We start from the raw sequence: 22,430 nt of genomic DNA, 5'->3' as shown, positions 1-22,430 counted from the left end.
TCCTCATCTCGGTCCTAAAAGGCTTCCCCCTTTATCCTTAAACTGTGACCCCTCATTCTGGACTTCCCCAACATCGGGAACAATCTTCCTGCATCTAGCCTGTCCAATCCCTTTAGAATTTTATATGTTTCAATGAGATCCCCCCTCAATCTTCTAAATTCCAGAGAGTATAAGCCTAGTTCATCCAGTCTGTCTTCATATGAAAGTCCTGCCATCCCAGGAATCAATCTGGTGAACCTTCTTTGTACTCCTTCTATGGCAAGGATGTCTTTCCTCAGATTAGGGGACCAAAACTGCACACAATACTCCAGGTGTGGTCTCACTAAGGCCTTGTACAACTGCAGTAGTACCTCCCTGCTCCTGTACTCGAATCCTCTTGCTATGAATGCCAGCATACCATTTGCCTTTTTCACCACCTGCTGTACCTGCATGCCTACTTTCAATGACTGGTGTACAGTGACACTCAGGTCTTGTTGCACCTCCCCTTTTCCTAATTGGCCATCATTCAGATAATCTTTTTTCCTGTTTTTGCCACCTAAGTGGATAACCTCACATTTATCCACATTAAATTGCATCTGCCATGAATCACCCTGCATCCTCTTAGCATCCTCCTCATAGCTAACACTGCTGCCCAGCTTCGTGTCATCCGCAAACTTGGAGATGCTGCATTTAATTCCCTCATCCAAGTCACTAATACATATTGTAAACAACTGGGGTCCCAGCACTGAGCCTTGCAGTACCCCACTAGTCACTGCCTGCCATTCTGAAAAGGTCCCATTTGTTTCCACTCTTTGCTTCCTGTCTGCCAACCAATTCTCTATCCACATCAATACCTTACCCCCAATACTGTGTGCTTTAAGTTTGCACACTAATCTCTTGTGTGCGACCTTGTCAAAAGCCTTTTGAAAATCCAAATATACCACATCCACTGGTTCTCCCCTATCCACACTACTAGTTACATCTTCAAAAAATTGAGATTCGTCAGACATGATTTTCCTTTCACAAATCCATGCTGACTTTGTCCAATTTCACCGCTTTCCAAATGTGCTGTTATCACATCTTTGATAACTGACTCTAGCAGTTTCCCCACCACCGATGTTAGGCTAACCGGTCTATAATTCCCTGGTTTCTCTCTCCCTCCTTTTTTAAAAAGTGAGGTTACATTAGCCACCCTCCAATCCTCAGGAACTAGTCCAGAATCTAACGAGTTTTGAAAAATTATCACTAATCACTAATATGGCATCTCATGGTTATTTGGGGATTGGTCAAAACTGTGACTAGTTGAGCTTTACTAGCATCCAATATCTTTGGGTTGTACTTCAAAATTTTATTCGGCTGATGTTTTGAGGGACCTGCATCAAAGACCCCCACCATCCAGGCCATGCTGTCTTCTTGCTGCCATTGGGAATGGAGTAAAAGTCTTGGGTCTCACCACCAGGTTCAGGAACAATTATTACCCTTCAACCATCAGGCTCCTGACCAGTGAGGATAACTTCACTCACCTCAACACTGAACTGATTCCACAATCTGTGGCAACACACAAAATGCTGGAGGAACTCAGTAGGCCAGGCAGCATTGATGGAAATGAGTACAGTTGATGTCTCAGGCTGAGACCCTTCAGCAAGATCTATGGAGTCAACAGTTACTGACCTCTACCTTGCCAAGGCACAGCGACAACTCGTGGATACCTCCTCTTATTTACCCCTCGATCATGACCCCACTAAGGAGCACCAGGCCATTGTCTCCCACACCATCACCGACTTTATCCGCTCAGGGGATCTCCCATCCACTGCTACCAACCTTGTAGTTCCCACACCTTGCACTTCCCATTTCTACCTCCTACCCAAGATCCACAAACCTGCCTGTCCCGGCAGACCTATTGTCTCAGCTTGCTCCTGCCCCACTGAACTCGTATACCTCGACACGGTTTTATCCCCCCTTGTTCAATCCCTTCCTACCTATGTTCGTGACACTTCTCACGCTCTTAAACTTTTTGATGATTTTTAAGTTCCCTGGCCCCCATCGCTTTATTTTCACCACGGATGTCCAGTCCCTATATACTTCCACCCCCCATCAGGAAGGTGTCCAAGCTCTCTGCTTTTTGGATTCCAGACCTAATCAGTTCCCCTGTACCACTACTCTGCTCCGTCTAGCGGAATTAGTCCTTACTCTTAATAATTTCTCCTTTGGCTCCTCCCACTTCCTCCAAACTAAAGGTGTAACTATGGGCACTCGTATGGGTCCTAGCTATGCCTGCCTTTTTGCTGGCTTTGTGGAACAATCTATGTTCCGTGCCTATTCTGGTATCTGTCCCCCACTTTTCTTTCGCTACATCGACTGCATTGGCGCTGCTTCCTGCACGCATGCTGAGCTCGTTGACTTTATTAACTTTGCCTCCAACTTTCACCCTGCCCTCAAGTTTACCTGGTCCATTTCTGACACCTCCCTCTCCTTTCTAGATCTTTGTCTCTGGAGACCGCTTATCCACTGATGTCTCCTATTGGCCTACTGACTCTCATAGCTATCTGGACTATTCCTCTTCTCACCCTGTTTCTTGCAAAAATGCCATCCCCTTCTCGCAATTCCTCCGTCTCTGCCGCATCTGCTCTCAGGATGAGGCTTTTCATTCCAGGACGAGGGAGATGTCCTTTTTTTTTTTTTTTTTAAATATAGAAAGGGGCTTCCCTTCCTCCACTATCAACTCTGCTCTCAAACGCATCTGCCCCATTTCACGTACATCTGCTCTCACTCCATCCTCCCGCCACCCCACTAGGAATAGGGTTCCCCTGGTCCTCACCTACCACCCCACCAGCCTCCGGGACCAACATATTATTCTCCGTAACTTCCGCCACCTCCAACGGGATCCCACCACTAAGCACATTCTTCCCTCCCTCGCCCCCTCTGCTTTCCACAGGGATCGCTCCCTACATGACTCCCTTGTCCATTCATTTCCCCCCCCCCCCTTCCCTCCCCACTGATCTCCCTCCTGGCACTTATCCTTGTAAGCGGAACAAGTGCTACACATGCCCTTACACTTCCTCCCTTACCACCATTCAGGGCCCCAGACAGTCCTTCCAGGTGAGGCGGCACTTCACCTGTGAGTCGGCTGGGGTGATATACTGCGTCCGGTGCTCCCAATGTCGCCTTCTATATATTGGCAAGACCTGACGCAGACTGGGAGACCATTTTGCTGAACGCCTACGCTCTGTCCGCCAGAGAAAGCAGGATCTCCCAGTGGCGCCACATTTTAATTCCACATCCCATTCCCATTCTGACATGTCTATCCACGGCCTCCTCTACTGTAAAGATGAAACCACACTCGGGTTGGAGGAACAACACCTTATATTCCGTCTGGGTAGCCTCCAACCTGATGGCATGAACATCGACTTCTCTAACTTCCGCTAGGCCCCAACTTCCCCTCGTACCCCATCTGTTATTTATTTTTATACACACATTCTTTCTCTCACTCTCCTTTTTCTCCCTCTGTCCCTCTGACTATACCCCTTGCCCATTCTCTGGGGTCCCCCCCCCCCTTGTCTTTCTCCCTGGGCCTCCTGTCCCATGATCCTCTCGTATCCCCTTTTGCCAATCACCTGTCCAGCTCTTGGCTCCATCCCTCCCCCTCCTGTCTTCTCCTATCATTTTGGATCTCCCCCTCCCCCTCCAACTTTCAAATCCCTTACTCACTCTTCCTTCAGTTAGTCCTGACGAAGGGTCTTGGCCTGAAACGTCGACTGTGCCTCTTCCTACAGATGCTGCCTGGCCTGCTGCGTTCACCAGCAACTTTGATGTGTGTTGCTTGAATTTCCAGCATCTGCAGAATTCCTCGTGTTTAACTTGTGTTCTCAATTTTTTGTATTTGCGCAGTTTGTCATCTTTTGCACATTGGCTGTCAGTCTTTCAAGCTTTTTCTTCTGTTGTATTTCTTATACTGTGAATACCTGCAAGAAAATGAAACTTGGTCATATGGTGACATGTACTTTGAAAATTTGCTTTGAACCAAGGTGGCTGGATAGTGATAAGGTGCAAATCAACAAACTAACTGTAAGATATGCTGGAGGTGCTGAATCTTTCCAGCATTGTTTTAGATTTCTAGCAGTTTTGCTTGCTTCAGTGACCTTGCATTCCAGTTCGGAGAAGGCTTGCGGGTGAATTACTGTCCCTGTGGAAAAATATAGCCTGATGCACCAGTGAACTTGGGCACTTACACCATCAAGGATGCTTGTATTCAGCAAGATATTCAACTGAGACTGGTCAGAGCAATGCTTCAATGCCAGCAGTTGGGGTTCAATACCTGCTCAAGGAGATTGTTCTCTCCATGGGTTTCTTCCAGCTGCTCTGGTTTCTTTCCACATTCCAAATGTGTACGGGTCAGGGTTAGTAAGTTGTGGGTGTTGTGTTGGCCCCGGAAGTATAACAACACGTACGGACTGCCTCCAGCACATCTGTAATTTAGACGTTCTTCCCTGTGACTGTGTGGATTTCCTCTGGGTGCTCTGGTTTCCTCCCACAGTCCAAAGATGTCCCAGTTGGTAGGTTAATTGGTCACTGTAAATTGTCCTGATATTAGGCTGTGGTTGACTTGGGGGTTTTTGGGTGGTGTGGCTTGAAGGGCCTATTCCACATTATCTCAATAAATGAGACACAGCTTCAGAATATAGGAATGTCTGTCTAGATCAGAGATGAGGGATTTCTTTAGCTAGAGTGGTGAATCTGTGGCCTTGAGTATACCCAATGACTTGACCTCTACAGCTGCCTGTGGCAGAGGTTGATAAATTCTTGATTAGTCAGGGTATTGAAGGGTTTCAGGGAGAGGGCAGGAGATTGGGACTGAGGGAAATGGATCAGCCATGATGCACTTGATGGGCCAGATGGCCTAATTTTGCCCCTGTATTGTATGGTCTGGATAAATATAAATTTCACTGTTTTGATGTACATGTGACAAGTACAGCTTGTTTTTAATCATTGCTTTTGAATGGTCTAAAAATAATCATGACCTTTTTTTTTAAGCATGACAGTCCTGCCAACTGCACTGGCTAATGTTTATCAATTACCCGACACAAAACAATATGGCGACCAGCAAATAATGAATACAAGTTTTCAAACCTAGCTAGTCACCATATATCTTGCACTTTAAGTTTCTAGAACTTGAGCTGTAAATTTCCACCCTAGGAACAAGTTTTGAATGGATAGCCAGAGATTCTCTTTCTTTTCTTCCCCGCCCCCGCCCCAGGTGGAAATGGCTAACACAGGGGCACATAACTTTAAGGTGGTTGGAAGAATGTGTAGGGGGATGTTCATGGTAAGGTTTTTGTGGTAGGTCTATGGAGTGTCCCATCAGGTGTGGTGGCAGAGGCAGATACATTAGGGGCATTTAAGAGAAGAGCACATGGATGATAGGAAAATAGAGGTCACTGTGGGAGGGAAGGGTTAAATTGATCTTAGAGCAGGTTAAAATGTCAACAAAATATTGTGGGCCAGGGGGCTTGTTATGCTGTAATGCTCGATGTTCTAAATTAGTTGGGCATGTGTTGCCTGTAAAAGCTGTTTTATAAATACAAAACCTCTCTCCAATAATGGAGCTGGGGAGCTAAGATTTCTTCATTGGCCTACAGATAGAGCACTAAGTTATGGCGCTTGCTTTCTGGCAGATATTAAGAGGATCTTGCAGAATCTCATATCAGATTGTATGATCATGTTGACTACAGATAGTGCTGAAATTGCTTTATTTGGTGATGCTCGGTTGGGCAGGTGGTAATTGTGGAGGAAAATAATGGAGTTTTTGGATCATCACCTCATGTTTCAAACTTCCATTGTGGGAATCCGTTCAGAAATTGGATAGCAGAGGGGAAGAAGCTGTTCCGCACAATTCAGGAATAATTTCTTGCCCTCTGCCATCCAATTTCCGAATGGACATTGAACCTATGAACACTAACTTGCTACTTTTATTTCTATTTCTGCACTACTTATTTAACTAATGTCTGTGTTTTCTATTGTGTATTGCATTGTACTGCTGCAGAGACAAATTTCACGACTTGTGCGAGTGATATTAAATCTGAGTTGCTCTCTTTGCAGTAAATGGCAAGTTTGAACAGGCATTAGAAGCCACCCAACTTTGTCTGAAACTTATGAATGCCAGTAATCGGGAAGAACTAAGGAGGCTGTTGCATTTCATGGCCATTGCTGCTGATCCAACATCCATTGCATTGAAGAATGGGGTGAGCATGTAATCTTCACAAAGATTTTCCTTACTTCTAACATGATTCTCGTAGGTCATTCTGTACCATAAGAATTCAAGTTCGAGTTTTATTGTTCAACCATGCACTTGCACAGCTAAACGAAAGATCATTCCTCTGGAACCAAAGTGCAAAACACAGTGCATATAGTCCCATGCCGCACACATAATTATGATATGATCCAGCAGAGACACAAAAATTATTAGTGCAGGTCCAAGTGGCATGGTCTGAAGATTGACACTGACAGTGTGAGGTGAATGTTTATGTAAGACAGTATAATGTTACTGACTATTATAATAAAATGAGCAGTCATATAAATAAGTGAAGCAGCAATAAAAGATGAAAAGTGACCAGTACAAGATGTGTTTGAGTTGAATGGGTGTTCAGACAGGGTGTACATGTGTGCTTGGTTGGCAGCAGAGTGCTTGAAAGTCTCTCAGACTGGGGGATGAGGTGGTTACCCAGCCTGATATAGTTCTAGTTCTTGAGTTGCAGTACCTTCTGCCTGATGGCAAGAGGTCAGAGATTGTGAGAAGGATGGGGTTCAACATGCACGGCTGAATTTCGATTTTCTGTAACTCAATGGGCACAAGAACAGCTTGGTTCCTGATGGTGACTTTTTTTTTCCTCTCCAGGTCAACAATAGAATTGTGATGAAAAGGACTTTCAGTAAAGCGATCGTTTTTAACAAGAACCTACCAAAAGGGAAAGCTGATCTCTTGGTGTTGTTTCTACTTGATCATCAGAAAGATGTCTTTAAGGTACATAATATAATGGCAACAGAAATGACACAAGACTATAAAATAGGAGCAGATTTGGGCCATACAAGCCATTGAGTCTTCTCTGCTGTTCCATCATTGTTGATATTATCCCTCTCAACCCCATTTTCCTGCTTTCTCCCTTAATCAAAAACCTATCCACTTTAAATATACTGAATTACTTGGCCTCCACAGCCAACTGTGGCAAAGGATTCCACAGATTCACCACCCTCTGGCAAAAAAAAAAAAAAAAATTTCTCATTCAAGTACTTCATTAGCTAATAGTGCACTTTGGGTCATCCTAAAGTCAAGAAAGACTAGTATTTTGCAAGTTTCTTTCTATAGTAACAACAACCAGATTAATCTCATTGGTATTTTTTTGAATTTAGTTCTGCCAATGAAGGACATCGTATTTCTCTCTACAATGACAATGTTAAAAATTATTTGTAACACTGTAAAGATGCATGAAGTTTAAACTAACTTCCTGACAAACAATGATCAAAGATTAGATAGAGGTGTGAAGTGAGCCTTTGTTTCCATATTATTTGGTTCCATTAATTTGCCGCACTGTATGCATTCACCCAACCATCCACAGCTCTTCAGTCCCCTGGGTAAGTAAATTCCTCTGGGACCTGAGTTTTCAACTTTTCAATCATTGCACTCAACCCTGTGAAATATGGGCCTTTCCCCTCTCCTTGTGCTGTGTGTTCACTAAGAACCAGAAGTAGAATAAAGCCTATTATCACTGATGTACAATATATTGTGAAATGTGTAAATTAATCTGATTATAATATAAAAATTAGTGCAAAAAGAAGTGGTGAATAACTCAATGCAGGAGGAACTCAGCAGGCCAGGTAGCACTTAGGGGGGAGAAATAAAAGATTGACCAGAAATGTTGACTGTTTATTCCTCTCCATAGATGGTGCCCGACCTGCTGAGTTTCTCTGGCATTTTCTGTGGATTTCCAGCATCTAGAGTCTCTTGTTCTTAGCAAAATAGTGAGGTAGTGTTTATGGACCATTTGGATCTCTAATGGCAGAGGTGGAAGAAGTTGTCCTAAGATGTTGGGTGTCTTCATGCTCCTGTACCTCCTCCCTGACAGTAGTAATGAGAAGAGGGCATGTCCCAGATGGTGAGGGTCCTTGATGGACGCTACCACCTTGAGGCATCACTGAATTTAAAAAGCGGTGAGATTTTGAAGCCTGGAACACAAGAAGCCAAGGCTGTGTCCAACTGTACCAAGTTTCTTGGCTGCAATTTGGAGCATGGTGTTAGTGTAATGCTATTACTGTGTCAGTGACCTGAATTCAGTTCCCACCGCTGTCTGGAAGGACTTTGTACATTTTCCCTGTGACAATGTGGGATTCTTCCAGATGCTCTGATTACCTCTCATATTTCAAAGATCCATTCTAAAGTTAGTAGGTTAATTAGTCATGTGTATCGGGCAGAAGGGCCTGTTACAGTGCTGAACTTTAAATTTTAAAAGAACTATCACTTAATTCCAAGTAGTTTTTCCCATAAGAAATTCAAAATACATTGAATTTAATACAGGCAAAGAGCAAAAGGGAATTCTAATTGAACTTGACCTGAAGTGATTCAGGTCATTAAGGGTTGACTAAAGTAGCAGGTACTTGATCTGGGTGAGAGTAGCCCTGGGCAGTCCTGCTGCTGCCTGTAAGGAGTTTGTACATTCTCCCCATGACCACGTGGATTTCCTCTGGGTGCTCCAGTTTCCTCCCACAGTTCAAAGCTGGTACCAGTTAGCAGGTTAATTGGTCATTGCAAAATGTCTCATTAGTCTGGGGTTAAACTGGGGGATTGCTGGACGGTGTGGCTCAGAGGGCCTATTCCACATTATCTCAAATGTTTTCAGCTGTAGTGTGCTGCCTCATTCTTTAAAACAAACAATGAAATCCATTCAAGATTGTTTATTGTCATTTTCAGTATCCAAGTGTAGAGGAGAACAAGATTGTTAATCTGGATCTGATGCAGCACAAAAAAAACTCTTGGATAAAAAACACAAAAAATACACAATATAGATGGCTCAGAAAGTTTGTTCCTAGATTGTATGTTCATAAACATAAAGACAGAAAACTGACAGTGACACCAGGCACAGGAATGTCTGTACTGTACATGGAGTCAGAGTACAGCACAGAAACAGGCCCTTCAGCCCACCGAGTCCATGCTGAAACTATTTAAATTGAATTGAATGTTCTTTGTTGTCATTATACATACAATGAAACTCTGGCTTCCCCTCAGGCAATTTTTATAAAAAAAAGTGGTAGATAAAAACAAGACTAATAGAAAAACAGTATTAAATAGATAAGTAGCAGACAATAAGCTACAGCAGCACCAGAATATCACAGTAATGCACAAAGTGTCGTTAGTGCAAGTATCTGAGTCCTTGTGTGTGCTCACAGTTTCAGTTATTCTGTGGGAGTGGTGTGATGGAGGCCACAGCCCCCCTACTCCCATTGACTGTAGCCCTCCATACCCCTATGATCCATGCACCTATCCAAACTTCACTTAAATGTTGAAATTGAGCTTGCGTGCACCACTTGTGCTGGCAGCTTGTTCCACACTTGCACAACCCTCCGAGCGAAGAAGTTTCCCCTTGTGTTCCCCTGAACTTTTCACCTTTCACCCTTAAGCCATGACCTCCAGTTGTAGTCCCACCCAACCTCAGTGGAAAAAGCCTACTTGCATTTACCCTATTGATACCCCTCATAATTTTGTAAACTTCTATCAAATCTCCTCTCAATCTTTTTTAAATTTTATTTTTATTTGGATAAGGAATTCACAAATATCATGTACTTTTTTCACACATAACCTTTTCCATTTTTTATATGTATAAAACTATATTTATACATTAAGTACACATTAAGATGATATAAAAGGAAATTAGACACTTAAATAGATAATTATGTACTGTGGTAATTCTAATCTATTAGGCTAAGTAATGGTATTAGTTGTTAAGAAAAATGGTAATAATAGTTTCCATACAACTCTTCTGGACCATTTCCACTGGTCCAAAATGTTGTATATAAGCCTATGTAACAACCATTGTAGGTGTTTATATCCTAATTTGTTCATGCTTGCTCCTGCCCGCAGACATAATTATCCAATCCCTATGTACTTAATTACTTTTTCATTTTTTTTATCCCTTTCCCAAATCTTTCCCTTGTGTTAATTCTCTATTTTCCAAAAGAAAACAAAAAAAAGACATTTAGACTAGGGGTGCTTACGTTAGTAATATTACTGTGTTGGTGAAAAGAGCAGTATAAATTATTAGGAATGTCATCTAAAGTCTGCTCGCATTGGGGTTACATATTCAATCCATTTATTCCAGATTTGATTAAAATTTTTCTTTTTGAATTCTCAGGGAGTAAATCAACTTTTCCATTTTAAATATTTCCAAGATAATTTCGTGCCAATCTTCTAATGTAGGTGTTATTGGATTTAGCCACTTTCTAGTGATTGATTTCTTACTTGCCGCTAAGAGGGCCTGCAGCAACTTTGTCTTCCTTCTGTTCGAGAAACAATACATGCCCCAAGTAGAGCGTCTCAAAGTTCAGAGGTATCTGGGACCTAAGTACCTTAACTAATGTTCTATGAATACCTTCCCAATATAGACTTAGGGCAATCCCAGAAAATATGAAAATGATTTGCCCCCTTGGAGCCGCACCTTCTCCAATATGTCACGTTTGTATCTTTATATTTTTCCTGATATGTGGTCTTGAAGTATCTTATGTTTTTCCAACAATGTTCTCTCCAAGTCAAAGAATTAGTTGAGGACCATTGAAAGCTGAAGATTTTCCCCCAAGCCTCCTCTGAAAGTACCAACCCCGCTTCTTTCTCTCACTTTTTAATATACAGTGTATTTACAGTTTTAGCATGGGAGAGTGCATTATATACTCGAAACTGATTTACTAGGTATTGAACTGCAAGCCGAATTCAGGATCTTGAAAAATTCTAATTCTACTGTTGATAGGTCTGTATATCTGCAACTCTGGTTAACATAGTTTCGTACTTGAAGGTACCTTTTTTTTTTTTAAAAAGTCATTATGTTCTAGGCCATCTTTGTCCTGCAGGATTAAGAAACTTTGTAATACCCTTTTATCTATAAATGAGAGGTAGGTTGTAAGACCTTTCTTTATCCATAGCTCAAATCTTTTATCTCCTCTGTTGGGAAGGAATTCGGCATCATATGCACACCATCTAAAGAGTTTTAACGTTATTAATTCCACATGAATTAACCACCTTCTGCCATACTTTTAATGTAAGATTTATCCAACTGTTTGTAAATTTTTCCAACTGGGCCATCAATCCTTTGTCAGCTATTGAGGCCTGGAGAGGAAAACTGTCAACTAATCCAAATTCTATTTCTTTCTATCTAGCCTTATATTCCCTATTACACCAATATAACGGGTTATCTGTGAGGCATAAAAATAATTTCTCAGGCAAGGAAGAACCATACCTCCCTTCCTTCCCTAACTGTAAGGTGTTATATTGAATTCTAGGTTTCTTTCCTTGCCAAATGAAGCGGGAAATCCATTTGTCCCAATCCCTGAATTGATTATCATCCACCTCCACCGGTTAAGTACGGAAAAGATACAATAACCGAGGAAGAATATTCATTTTTATAGTATTTATCCTTGAATTTAAACTTAAAAAGGGGATAAGATTCCATCTATGCATATCTGCTTTTATCTCTGAGATTAATGGCACATAATTTACCTGTGACAGTGTTGAAAGATCCTTCGGCAGGGTTATTCCTAAATATTTTAATGATTTAGCTTCCCACCTAAGATTGTATGTATCCTGCAATTTTTTTGGATGGTGTATAATTTAGGGACATAACCTGCATTTTCTTTACATTTATTTTATCACCTGATATTTTCCCAAAGTCATCCAACAGTGTAAACAATGCTATGTGATTTTTCTGGTTCACTCAGATAAACCAAAACATCATCTGTGAACAACGCCACTTTCTGTTCAATCCCTGCCACTTTGATACCTTTTACGATTTCGCTCTGTCTTATTAGTTGGGCAAGCGGTTCAATATATAGTGCAAAAAGGAGAGGAGAAATTGGGCATCCCTGCCTAGTGTCTCTCTCTAAGATGGAGTCAGAGAGGTCCCCATTTATCTTAATTCGGGCTGTAGGGCTGTCATATAGAGTCTGAATTACTTTAATAAACTTTTCTTGAAAGCCGAATCTTCCTAACACTCTGTATAGGAATGCCCAACTAACCGAATCAAAAGCTTTCTCAGCGTCCAATCCTACTACTGTTGTCTCTGTCTCGTTCTTATTAACCTGTTCTAATATGTGCAGAGTTCTCCTTATGTTGTCCTGTGTTTGTCTTTGTTGAATAAATCCAGTCTGGTCTAAATGGATTAGGCCAGGTAAAAGCTTTTCCAATCTGCGTGCTAATATAGATGTAAATAGTTTGTAATCTAAATTAAGAACACTAATTGGCTGATAATTGCCACATTCTAGTTTATCTTTACCCTCTTTAGGAATAACTGAAATAATTGCTTCTCTCCAGGAAGGTGGAGTTTCTCCTTTCTGCAAGATCCAATTAAAGGTGTTAAGTAGTAATGGGGCTAACTGTGTCTTCAGGGACTTGTACCACTCTGAGGTAAACCCATCAGAACCCGGGGACTTTCCAGCCTTTAACCTAGAGATGGCCACATTCAGTTCTTTGACAGTTACTGGTTCTAATAAACTTTCATTTTGTAAATCTGTAAGTTTAGGTAGATCTAAAAAATTCAATACACTGTCTATATAGGGCTTATTGGGGGCCTGGGGTTGGGAGTACAGCTCTAAATAATATGTTTCAAAACTCTCTTGAATTTTGCCTATTGTACTCTCCACAAGCTTTGTCTTTGGATTCTTTATTTTATGAATTGTATTGTCTGCTTGTTGTTTTTGTAATTTATATACTAATAATCTAGCTGATTTACCTCCTCCTTAATTCTTTTGTCTCAGGTAAAGAAAATTTCTTTGAGTTTCCAACGTATAAATATCGTCAATTCCACTTTGCAATTTCCTAATTTCCTGTTTTCGATTTGAATTACTTTTGTTGCTATCTACAACTTGAAATTGTTTTAATTTTCCTTGAAGGTCTGCTAATTTTTGTGCATTGATTTTTTTTCATGTGAGTGATAATGGAAATAATTTTCCCCCTCAGTACAGCTTTCAATGCAGCTTTCAATGTATCCCATAAGATCACTGGTGATGTTTCTCCCGTGTCATTAAGGTCTAGATATTCTTTGATTTCTCCCCTTAATCTCTCCATTACTTTCGGGTTATTGAGTACATGAGAGAGTTTAGCCTCCATAGTGTTTTCCTCATTTTCCTTTCCAGGATTAGAGACAGAGACTGGGCTATGATCCGACAGATCAATTGTTGCAATATTGCAGTTTTTTATCCTGAGTCTATCTGTATTAAAGATAGCCTTGAATAGGCTGAATGAGGGAAAGAGTAATGTGTATAATCTTTACTAGTAGGGTGTAATTCCCTCCAGACATCTATAATTCCCAACTCTTCCATCAATGAATTCATTTTCCGAGTCAGAGGTTTATTCTGAGTAACTATTCTTGAAGAATCTAATACAGGATTTAATCTAATATTAAAATCCCCTCCACAAATTACTACCCCTTGAGAACTGACCATTAGGTCAAAAATGTGTCTATAAAATGACCATTCACAACCTGGAGAAGCATAAACATTCAGCAATGTTATTTCTGTACCTTCTATTCTTCTTGTGATTTTTACAAACCGTCCTTCTTTGTCTTTAGTCTCTGAAATATCTTCATAATTAAGAGTACTTGATATTAAAGTAGCTACCCCTCTTTTGTGACTCAATTTATATGATGAATAAAATACATGCTTAAAGCCCATTCTTTCTAATTTTCCATGTTCAGATTGGCTCATATGTGTTTCCTGGAGGAAAGCTATTTGTGCCCTCTCTTTTTTCAATTTAGACATAATCATATTTCTTTTAATTGGATTCAAAACCCCATTAACATTATAGGAAATTATTTTTACCAATTCAGTTTGCATTTTTCTCTAGTAGAGGAAAAAACACTCTCCTTTTCTAACCAAACAGTAAGCAATCCCTTCTCAACAATAAACCAAGACATATAACCACACCCTAGACATTTTTGAACGTGTAACGTTTGAAAATTTTTCCCGACTTCCCACAGTGAGGCCTGAGCACCAATCTGCCTCAGTTCGGAGGAATAACCTCTATCTTCACCCTGTGTTAGAGGGCCCTCAGCAGTTTGAATAATCATAGAGAATTTTCTCCTATTTATGTCTCGACCAAATTGCTATCATTCAATTTATTCTGCCTAGTTTATTTTCAGTTACCAGTTTTCATTTTACCTTTGAGTCCGATTTACTCTTTTCAGTCATTTCTCTTAATTAATCTGTATTCTCTGTACACTCGTGTCTGAATATTTGCAGCTTTTCCTTGTGGTTTGACACTCTGGTTCGAGTGGAGTGTCCTCGCCCCACTAACTGCCACGACTTCTGCCGAATCCTCTCCAGTAGTGACTCCAGTTGGGTGATAACTTTAATAGGTAGTCCCCGGTCCGCCAGGTCCGACGTTGCCTCCTCCACCGTAGCGTAAGTTTTTGTCCCTTCGTCGTAAAAGACTCTCAGCCGAGCTGGATACAGGGTCTGGAATCTGATGTTGTTTTCCTTCAGGATTCTCTCTGTTTCCGTATATTCCTTCTGTCTGGCGAGAATCTCCGGTGCGTAGTCGTGGTCTAAACTGATTTTACAGTTGTTCCACATGAAACCTTTATTTTGCCATGCCTGTTTAAGCACCTCTTCCTTCGTTCTGTAACTGAGAAATCTGACCAGAATCGATCTGGGCTGGGCGCCTGCTGGGGGCTGTGGTGCCAACGCGCACAGTGAGCCTTTTCTATCTGCAGGTCTTTTGCAGCCAGTATATCAAGGTTCTCTCTAAGCAGCTTCTCCACGAAGGGAATCATCAATCCGGGTTTACCTTCAGTTCCTTCAGGAACTCCGTGAACCCTCACATTTTCCCTTGAGCGGCCGCCTTGATCTATTAGTTTCCACTGGAGCTGGTTTTGTAGCTTCAGCATTTCTGCTATCACTTCCTCTGCATTTTGTAGCTTCTCTTCAATTCCAACAATCCTTGCTTCGGCTTCATCTATCTATTACTATTTTTCCTTTAATATCTTCCAGCTGTTTGCTGTTATCTTGTCGGAACTCGCGAATCTCTCCGAGAATCAAAGACAGTGTCACCGATTTCCCCCTCATTATTCCGTCCTGGCTTGCCGTGGGGGAGCTAGGCCCGTCGCCTTGCTGCGCCTCTATGTTTATCAGCCTTCGGAGCAGACTTTTTAATCTTGTTCTTAGACATTATCCTTGCCCCTTTTATTAATATAGTTATGCAATATTAAGTATTTGTCTAAATTCCATTTTGGGGCAGTTTACCTTTTTTATCGAGACCTTTTCCTTACGCTGCCATTCCCTTGATGACCCAGAAGTCCTCCTCTCAATCTTCTACAGTCTAAAGAATACAGTCCTAACCTATTCAATCTTTCCTTATAATTTGGATCCTCCAGATGTGGTGACATGCTTGTAAATTTTCTTTCCCAGCAACAAGCTTATAAATTTACTCTTGTTTACATCCTGTAGGTAGGTGACCAGAACTGCACACCATACTCTAAATTAGCCCTCACCAACTTCTTCTACAATTTGAACATAAGATCTCTCTCCTGTACTCAAACTGTTGATGAATGAAGATCAATATGCCATACGCTTTCTTTATGACCCTATCTACCTGTGATGCCACTTTCAATGAATTATTGACCTGTATTCCCAGATCCCTTTCTTTGTTCTACCACATTCCTCAGTGCCCTACCATTCCCTGTACAAGACCTATTAAAGTGCAAAGCCTTGTACTTGTCTGTATAAATTCTATCTACTATATTTTGGCCCATTTTTTTTTTCCCAGCTGATGCAGATCCCTCTGCAAGCCATGATGACCTTCCTCACTGTCCACTACAGCCCCAGTCCTGGTGTCGTCTGCAAATTTGCTGATCTAGTTCACCACATTGTCATCCAGGCCATTGATATAGATGACAAACAACAAAGGATCTAGTACTGATCCCAGTGGCACTCCACTTGTCACTGGCATCCAACCAGAGGCAACCCCCTACTACCACACCCTAGCTTCTCCCTCAAAGCCAATGTCTAATACAGTTTACCACCTCATCCTGAATGCCAAATGACTGAACCTTGACAAGCCTCCCATGTAGGACCTTGTCAAATGCCTTGCTGAAATCTATGTAGACAACATCCACTGCCTTGCCTTCATCCTCTTTCCTCGAAATCCATAGGTCTGTTTGGTGGTCTGTCATATAGCCCCATTAATGAGGTCATACCTTTCTTGTTTCTCAGTTCCACCTGTAACGCCCTCATGAGTCACGCTCTCCAGTCTATCCTGATGGAGCACTGCTGTGACATTTTCCCTGATGAGTAATGCCACTCCTCCCTCTGTCACATCTAAAACAACAGAACCCTGTAATATTGAGCTGCCAGTCTTGCCCCTCCTGCAACAAAGTCTCACCAATGGTCACAACAACATAATTCCAGTTGTCCTGAGCTCATCCATCTGCCTTTCCTACAATGCTTGGATTGAGATATATGCGGCTTAGGACACTAGTTGTACTATGTTCAGCCTTTTGGTTCCTGACTTTGTCTGAGGTCTTACCAACGTCTGTCTCCAGTACCTCTTCACTAACTGTTCTGGCACCATGGTTCCCAATCCCCTGTAACTCTAGTTTAAACCCCTACCGTGCAGCATTTACAAATTTCCCACTAGGATATTAGTCCCCCTTCAGTTCAGGTGGAAGCTGTCCTTTTTGCACAGGTCCCACCTTCCCTGCAAGGAGCCCAATGACCCAAAAATCTTACACCCTCCGTCCTACACCAACTCATTAGCCACATGTTAAATGATGTAATATTTCTTGTTCTGTTCGCACTAGCACATGGCATGGGTAGCAGTCCTGAGGTCACATCCCTGGAGGTCCTGCCCTTTAACTTAGCACCGAACTCTCTATCAGAACCTTGTCACTTGTCCTACCCATTCATTCTACCTGCCTCTGGTTGTTCACCCACTCACTTAAGCATGCTGAAGACTCAATTTGAGATGTTCCAGACCCTGGCACCCAGGAAGCAACATACTATCTGGAATCTTGTCCTCACCCATTGAACCTGTTGTCCGTTCCCCCTATCATCACAGTGTGCCTCTTCTCTCTGATGCCTCTGACCCAAGAGGGAAGACTCAGTGCCAAAGACCTGACTACAGTGACTTTCCTCGGGGTCTCCCCCCAACAGTATCCAAAGTGATCTGCCTGTTGTTGAGGGGGATGGCCACAGGGGTACTCTGCACTAGCTCCTTAACTCATTTCCCCTTCCTGACTGTCATCCAGTTTCCCATGCCCTGCACCTTGGGTCTAACTACCTCTGTCCTATTTATCACCCCTTCGGCCTCCTGAATGATCCAGATTTCATCCAGTTTCAGTTTCAGTTCCAGCTCCAACACTTTAATATGGATTGTTAGAAGCTGCAGCTGGATGCACTTGCAGTTGTAGTCATCAGGGTCACTGGAGGTCTCAGTCTTCTCATATCCTATAAGAGGATACTGCCTGGCCCCTCTACTGTCCTACCTGAGCAGATATAAAGAAGGGAGGGGGGAAAAATCTTTGCCTGGAGCTTTTCTTTTTGGCTTTCTGTCTGAAGTCCCAAAGAGCTAAAGCCTCGCCACTCTAACTCTGGCCATTGTCTGAGTGGACATTGCATTTCCCTGCCTTTAATTTGCTCTTGCAAATCAATCCTGAGTACCTCACTGGTCAGAGCTCAAATAAACTGCTGTGATCCACCACTGCCTTCTTCTACAGTCAGTGAAATCCCTTCCTCTCTAACTTCTGATGTCCAGCTTGGTTGCTGGTCAGAACTCAAAGCTGACTCTGACAGCTGATAAAGTAGTGGCACTTGGGGGTGGAGGTGTTGATCAGCCTATCTGCTTGGGGAAGGTAACTGTTTTTGAGTCTGGTGGTCCTGGCATGGATGCTGCATAGCCTCCTCCCTGATGGGAGTGGGATAAAGTCCATGAGCAAGGTGAAGGGGGGGGGGGGTCCTTCAGGATGTTACTGTCCCTTTTCCAGCACCTGTCTGTGCGTGTCCTTGGAGGTGTGCTGGTGATGTGTGGGGCAGTTTTGACTACCCATTGTAGAGCTTCTGTCTGCGTGATCCTAGGACTGTGAATGCTGGCTTTCCTTGATGTGGCTCAGTGACTTCTGGCTTGGGTACATTGCAATGTGTTTGGGTGAAACCTTGTGAATTTGGGATATTGTTTAGTACATTTGGCAAAACAAAATGAGAGTTCAGGAGGAACTTGCTGTGAGAAATGCATAAGTATATTTTGTACACTTTGAATAACTCATTTAAAATATTGTACAGGTTCCTGCTGCTTTACACAAAATGGTGAGTGAGAAGTTGATGCTCATTCAGTGCGGAAAGGATCCAGACTTTAGTACAGGTAAGGAACCATGTACACTTATTTGTGAAGTAACGTTTAGGATTATTGGTCCTAATTAAGTACCTTCACTACAATGAGCTTTGCCTGCCTCCTTTTCTCCATTCTCTACCCTATCACTTCTTGCCTCATGTCCCCCTCCCCTACCCACACACCTTCTCCCTTGCCTGGTCTCAACTATCACCTGGTTATAATCCTTCTCTTCTCTTTCTCCCCCCACCCCCACACACACACACACTTCTTACTCTGACATCTTCCCCTTCCCTTCCAGTCCCAAAGAAACATGGCCGGAAGCATTCACCATTTACTCACTTCCACAGATGCTGTCTGACCTGAGTTCCTCCAACATTTTTGTGTGTTGCTGAATTCCCAGGAAATGATCTGAAAAACTTGGAAGTCATCTGGTTGCTTTGTTTAAATTGAGCTTGGCTTGTTTTCTAATATTACATGGAATAACTGCTTTGCTAGGAAAGTAAATTAGGGCAACACAATGTGGAAGGAACTCAGCAAGTCGGGCAGCATCTACAGAGGGGAGCAGTCAATGTTTCAGGGTGAGTCTTGGTGAAGGGTGTGCGCTATCTCTTGTGCTTTTTAAAAATAAATAAATAAATAAAGGGACATGATTTGGCATTTCAGCCTCTGGAGCTTGTTTGAACTCTTGGATCATGCCTAGTCTACATCTTCCTTTCTCAAACTCTTTTGTAACCCTCTTTTTACCTGATCCAAATCGGTTTCCACTTTGCAGTTTTAGTTAACCCATCTGTGAACATTAAGGGCCAAATAGCAATGCCCTTTGAGGAATTGTTTTCTGGTGGTGGCCAGGGACCCTCTAGCTCCAGTTTGAGGCTTTGTCCCATTCTTCTTCTTTTGGGTTTCCCCCAAAAGCATGTTTCTCTATCACTATTGAATTTCTGACATTTGGATTGATTCAATCTGTGGGATTCTGTTTAAATTGTCCTCTCCTTATAGCCTACAGATTCTCTAATGAATCTGTCTGACAGTATAAATTGGATTAGTTTCACAGGATACAGTTTTGGACCAAAACGATTTAAATTGTTAATACCACTCAGATTTATTATTATTGGTTAATTATTGTCAGATGTACCAAGTTGCAGTGAAGTGCTATTTGTACAGATCAAATCATTACACAGTGCATTGAGCTAGAATAAGGTAAACAATGCATGAGGCTGTCCATTGGTCAGGGTCGAGCATTGATGTGTCCCAGCTGTCTGTGATACCAAGCCAAGGCAGTACAATATGGAGAGCAATCTGTTGCCCATGCAGCAAGCTCTCCTCCTCCATGCAGCTGATAGATCCAAGAGATGGCAAAGACTGATAGTTTGGTACCAGTGGCTTTGCAGGAGTTGTCTGTAAGTGTTGAACTCAATGCAGGACTGCCTTAGGGACTCTATCCCTGGATTTTCCCTGGGAGTTTACTCCTGAAGCCTTCCCCTGTGAATGAGTATAGCGACAAGGCAGCGGAGGTTTGAGATCAGCGTTTTCCTTCTCCGAGCTGACAACTGTGGCTGATGAATCCCATCTGCATGAAGTGACTGGATTTTAAGGCACCAGTAACCCACCTTTGCCCCTTCTCCTGTCAGTGGAAACTGTTCTGCTGCAGCTCGTAGCTGAGCCAGATGTGAAGGCTAATTGAAAGGCATACCACTGGGAGAATTTAATAGGTAGTGGGAGCTCATCCCCACCTCTCTCCACCCCAAGCTATAACAACCTTTAAGGAACTGGTAAAACAATAATAATAATACAGAATGAAGTGTAAAAGCTACTGATGAATGCAGTGCAAGCAAGTGATACAAGTGATAATGAAAGATCATAAATGGATATTTTAAGTGAAACAATGTGTGTTTGTGTTCTTTGCTGCAAATTCACCAACTCTTGTACATCTGGTATCCAGTTTCCTTCACCAATGCTCTGCAGTTATCGCCAGTGTAAAAACAGGATCTCTGTCATCTTGGGTGATCCATTGGGATCAGGAGTAACTTGATCTGGTTCTGTAGAAACTGATCACGGAGGCTGACATTGGAACACCTAACTGTTCCAGAGAGCAGGACATACCTGATGGGGTGTCTAATTCTGGAGGTGCGCACAAAAATCCCAGGGTATTTTCACTCTGGCTTTTAAATAAATAATTAGATTTGGAATATGATGGGTTGGGAATAGTCGTAGTCATACTTTATTGACCCCAGGGGAAATTAGTTTTTGTTACAGTTGCACCATAAATAATTAAATAGTAATAAAACCATAAATAGTTAAATAGTAATATGTAAATTATGCCAGGAAATAAGTCCAGGACCAGCCTATTGGCTCAGGGTGTCTGACCCTCCAAGGGAGGAGTTGTAAAGTTTGATGGCCACAGGCAGGAATGACTTCCTATGACGCTCTGTGTTGCATCTCGGTAGAATGAGTCTCTGGCTGAATGTACTCCTGTGCCCACCCAGTACATTATGTAGTGGATGGGAGACATTGTCCAAGATGGCATGCAACTTGAACAGAATCCTCTTTTCAGACAGCACCGTGAGAGAGTCCAGTTCCATCCCCAACATCACTGGCCTTACGAATGAGTTTGTTGATTCTGTTGGTGTCTGCTACCCTCAGCCTGCTGCCCCAGCACACAACAGCAAACAGAATAGCATTAGCCACCACAGACTTGTAGAAAAGGACATGTGGATACTGATGATAAAGTCACAACATGTCATATATGCAGGTAGTTTTGCAATGTTAGCATCTGGGAAGTAGGCAATGTGTGCTGTTAAGAATCTAGGTTCTAGGAAATGGTGTGAATCTCAGTGCCCTAGTCGCTAGTCTTACACATTCTACAGAATTGATTACAACAGAAACTTGTTGAATCAACATTTTCCATTTAGGGTGGTTGGATCTGGTGACAGTGAGCTACCAGTTCTTTGGAAATCAAGAATGAGGCATTGGTTGCTGCCATGTACTAAGTGTTTACAAGATCAAAAAAGAAAAGGAAGTGTAGTTGCCTCATACTCAGACTAAAGATAACAACATCCCGGTGATAAGTTAACTCATAAAACAGCCAGATCCATTCCGCTTTAGGAAACTTCTTTTCAAAAAAAAAAAAAAGCCTCTGGGGGGGGGAAAATGTACACCATCAGCTCTACAATTATTAGAAAAATTACTGAACACTATACATGTATAAATGATTATATAAAAATGCAAAGAAGGGAAGATTAAACTGGGAGAAAATAACAATTTTTACACTCCAATCCAACAGGATATAGAATTTTTTAATGTCTTGAATATAACCCAATTTTTTTTTGGAAAATGTTGCATCTTCTGTAACTTCCTTCCTAGGGCACACTTTCTGCGAGAGGTTAAGTCTTTCTGCATGTGAAAGCAACATGCGAAAGACCACGAGAGACGAACTGTTACTGCTACTTAAGACTATTGATGAAAACACACAGCTGTCTGCTAAAGAGAAAAAGAAGGTCCTCACTCAGTTCAACAAGAGTCACCCCGCTATATTTATTCAGTATTTCTTTGATCCTCAGAGGAAACATTAATTTTATCAATGTACTGTATATATGTATAATTAAGTTAATTATAAAAAGTTAAAATTATTGAACATTTTATAAGATTGAATGAATAAAGTTTGAAATTTTATTTAACCTTTTTCATCTGCTTTCCTGAAATGTCTTTGTTCCAGGCTTTGGGTTTGCAGAATGGGCCAGCATTTATGCCCATCTCTAACTGCTAACTCATGGTCCAGTCATCAGAATCAGATTCAATTGCTTGTCATGTGTACTTAGATGTCACATGTATTTCAAAACACTCTGGCCACTTTATTAGCAACCTCCTGTATCTAATGAAGTGG

General features: G+C 41.9%; 1 protein-coding gene across 1 annotated transcript in view; it reads left to right on the top strand.

The window, feature by feature from the left end:
- The window catches only part of depdc7a (DEP domain containing 7, paralog a), a 66,345-nt gene extending 44,116 nt beyond the window's left edge, over positions 1-22,229 (top strand). The window contains exons 6-9 of the mRNA XM_072272799.1: positions 6,076-6,218; positions 6,872-6,997; positions 18,502-18,580; positions 21,911-22,229. Of these exons, the coding sequence (XP_072128900.1) occupies positions 6,076-6,218; positions 6,872-6,997; positions 18,502-18,580; positions 21,911-22,119 (557 nt within the window). The 3' untranslated portion in view covers positions 22,120-22,229. The remainder of the gene's footprint in view (positions 1-6,075; positions 6,219-6,871; positions 6,998-18,501; positions 18,581-21,910) is intronic.
- Positions 22,230-22,430: the final 201 nt, after the last annotated feature.

This window comes from Mobula birostris, chromosome 11 (assembly GCF_030028105.1).
Source record: "Mobula birostris isolate sMobBir1 chromosome 11, sMobBir1.hap1, whole genome shotgun sequence".
NCBI classification, from domain to species: Eukaryota; Metazoa; Chordata; class Chondrichthyes; order Myliobatiformes; family Myliobatidae; genus Mobula; species Mobula birostris.
This window is presented reverse-complemented; position numbering and strand designations above follow the sequence as displayed.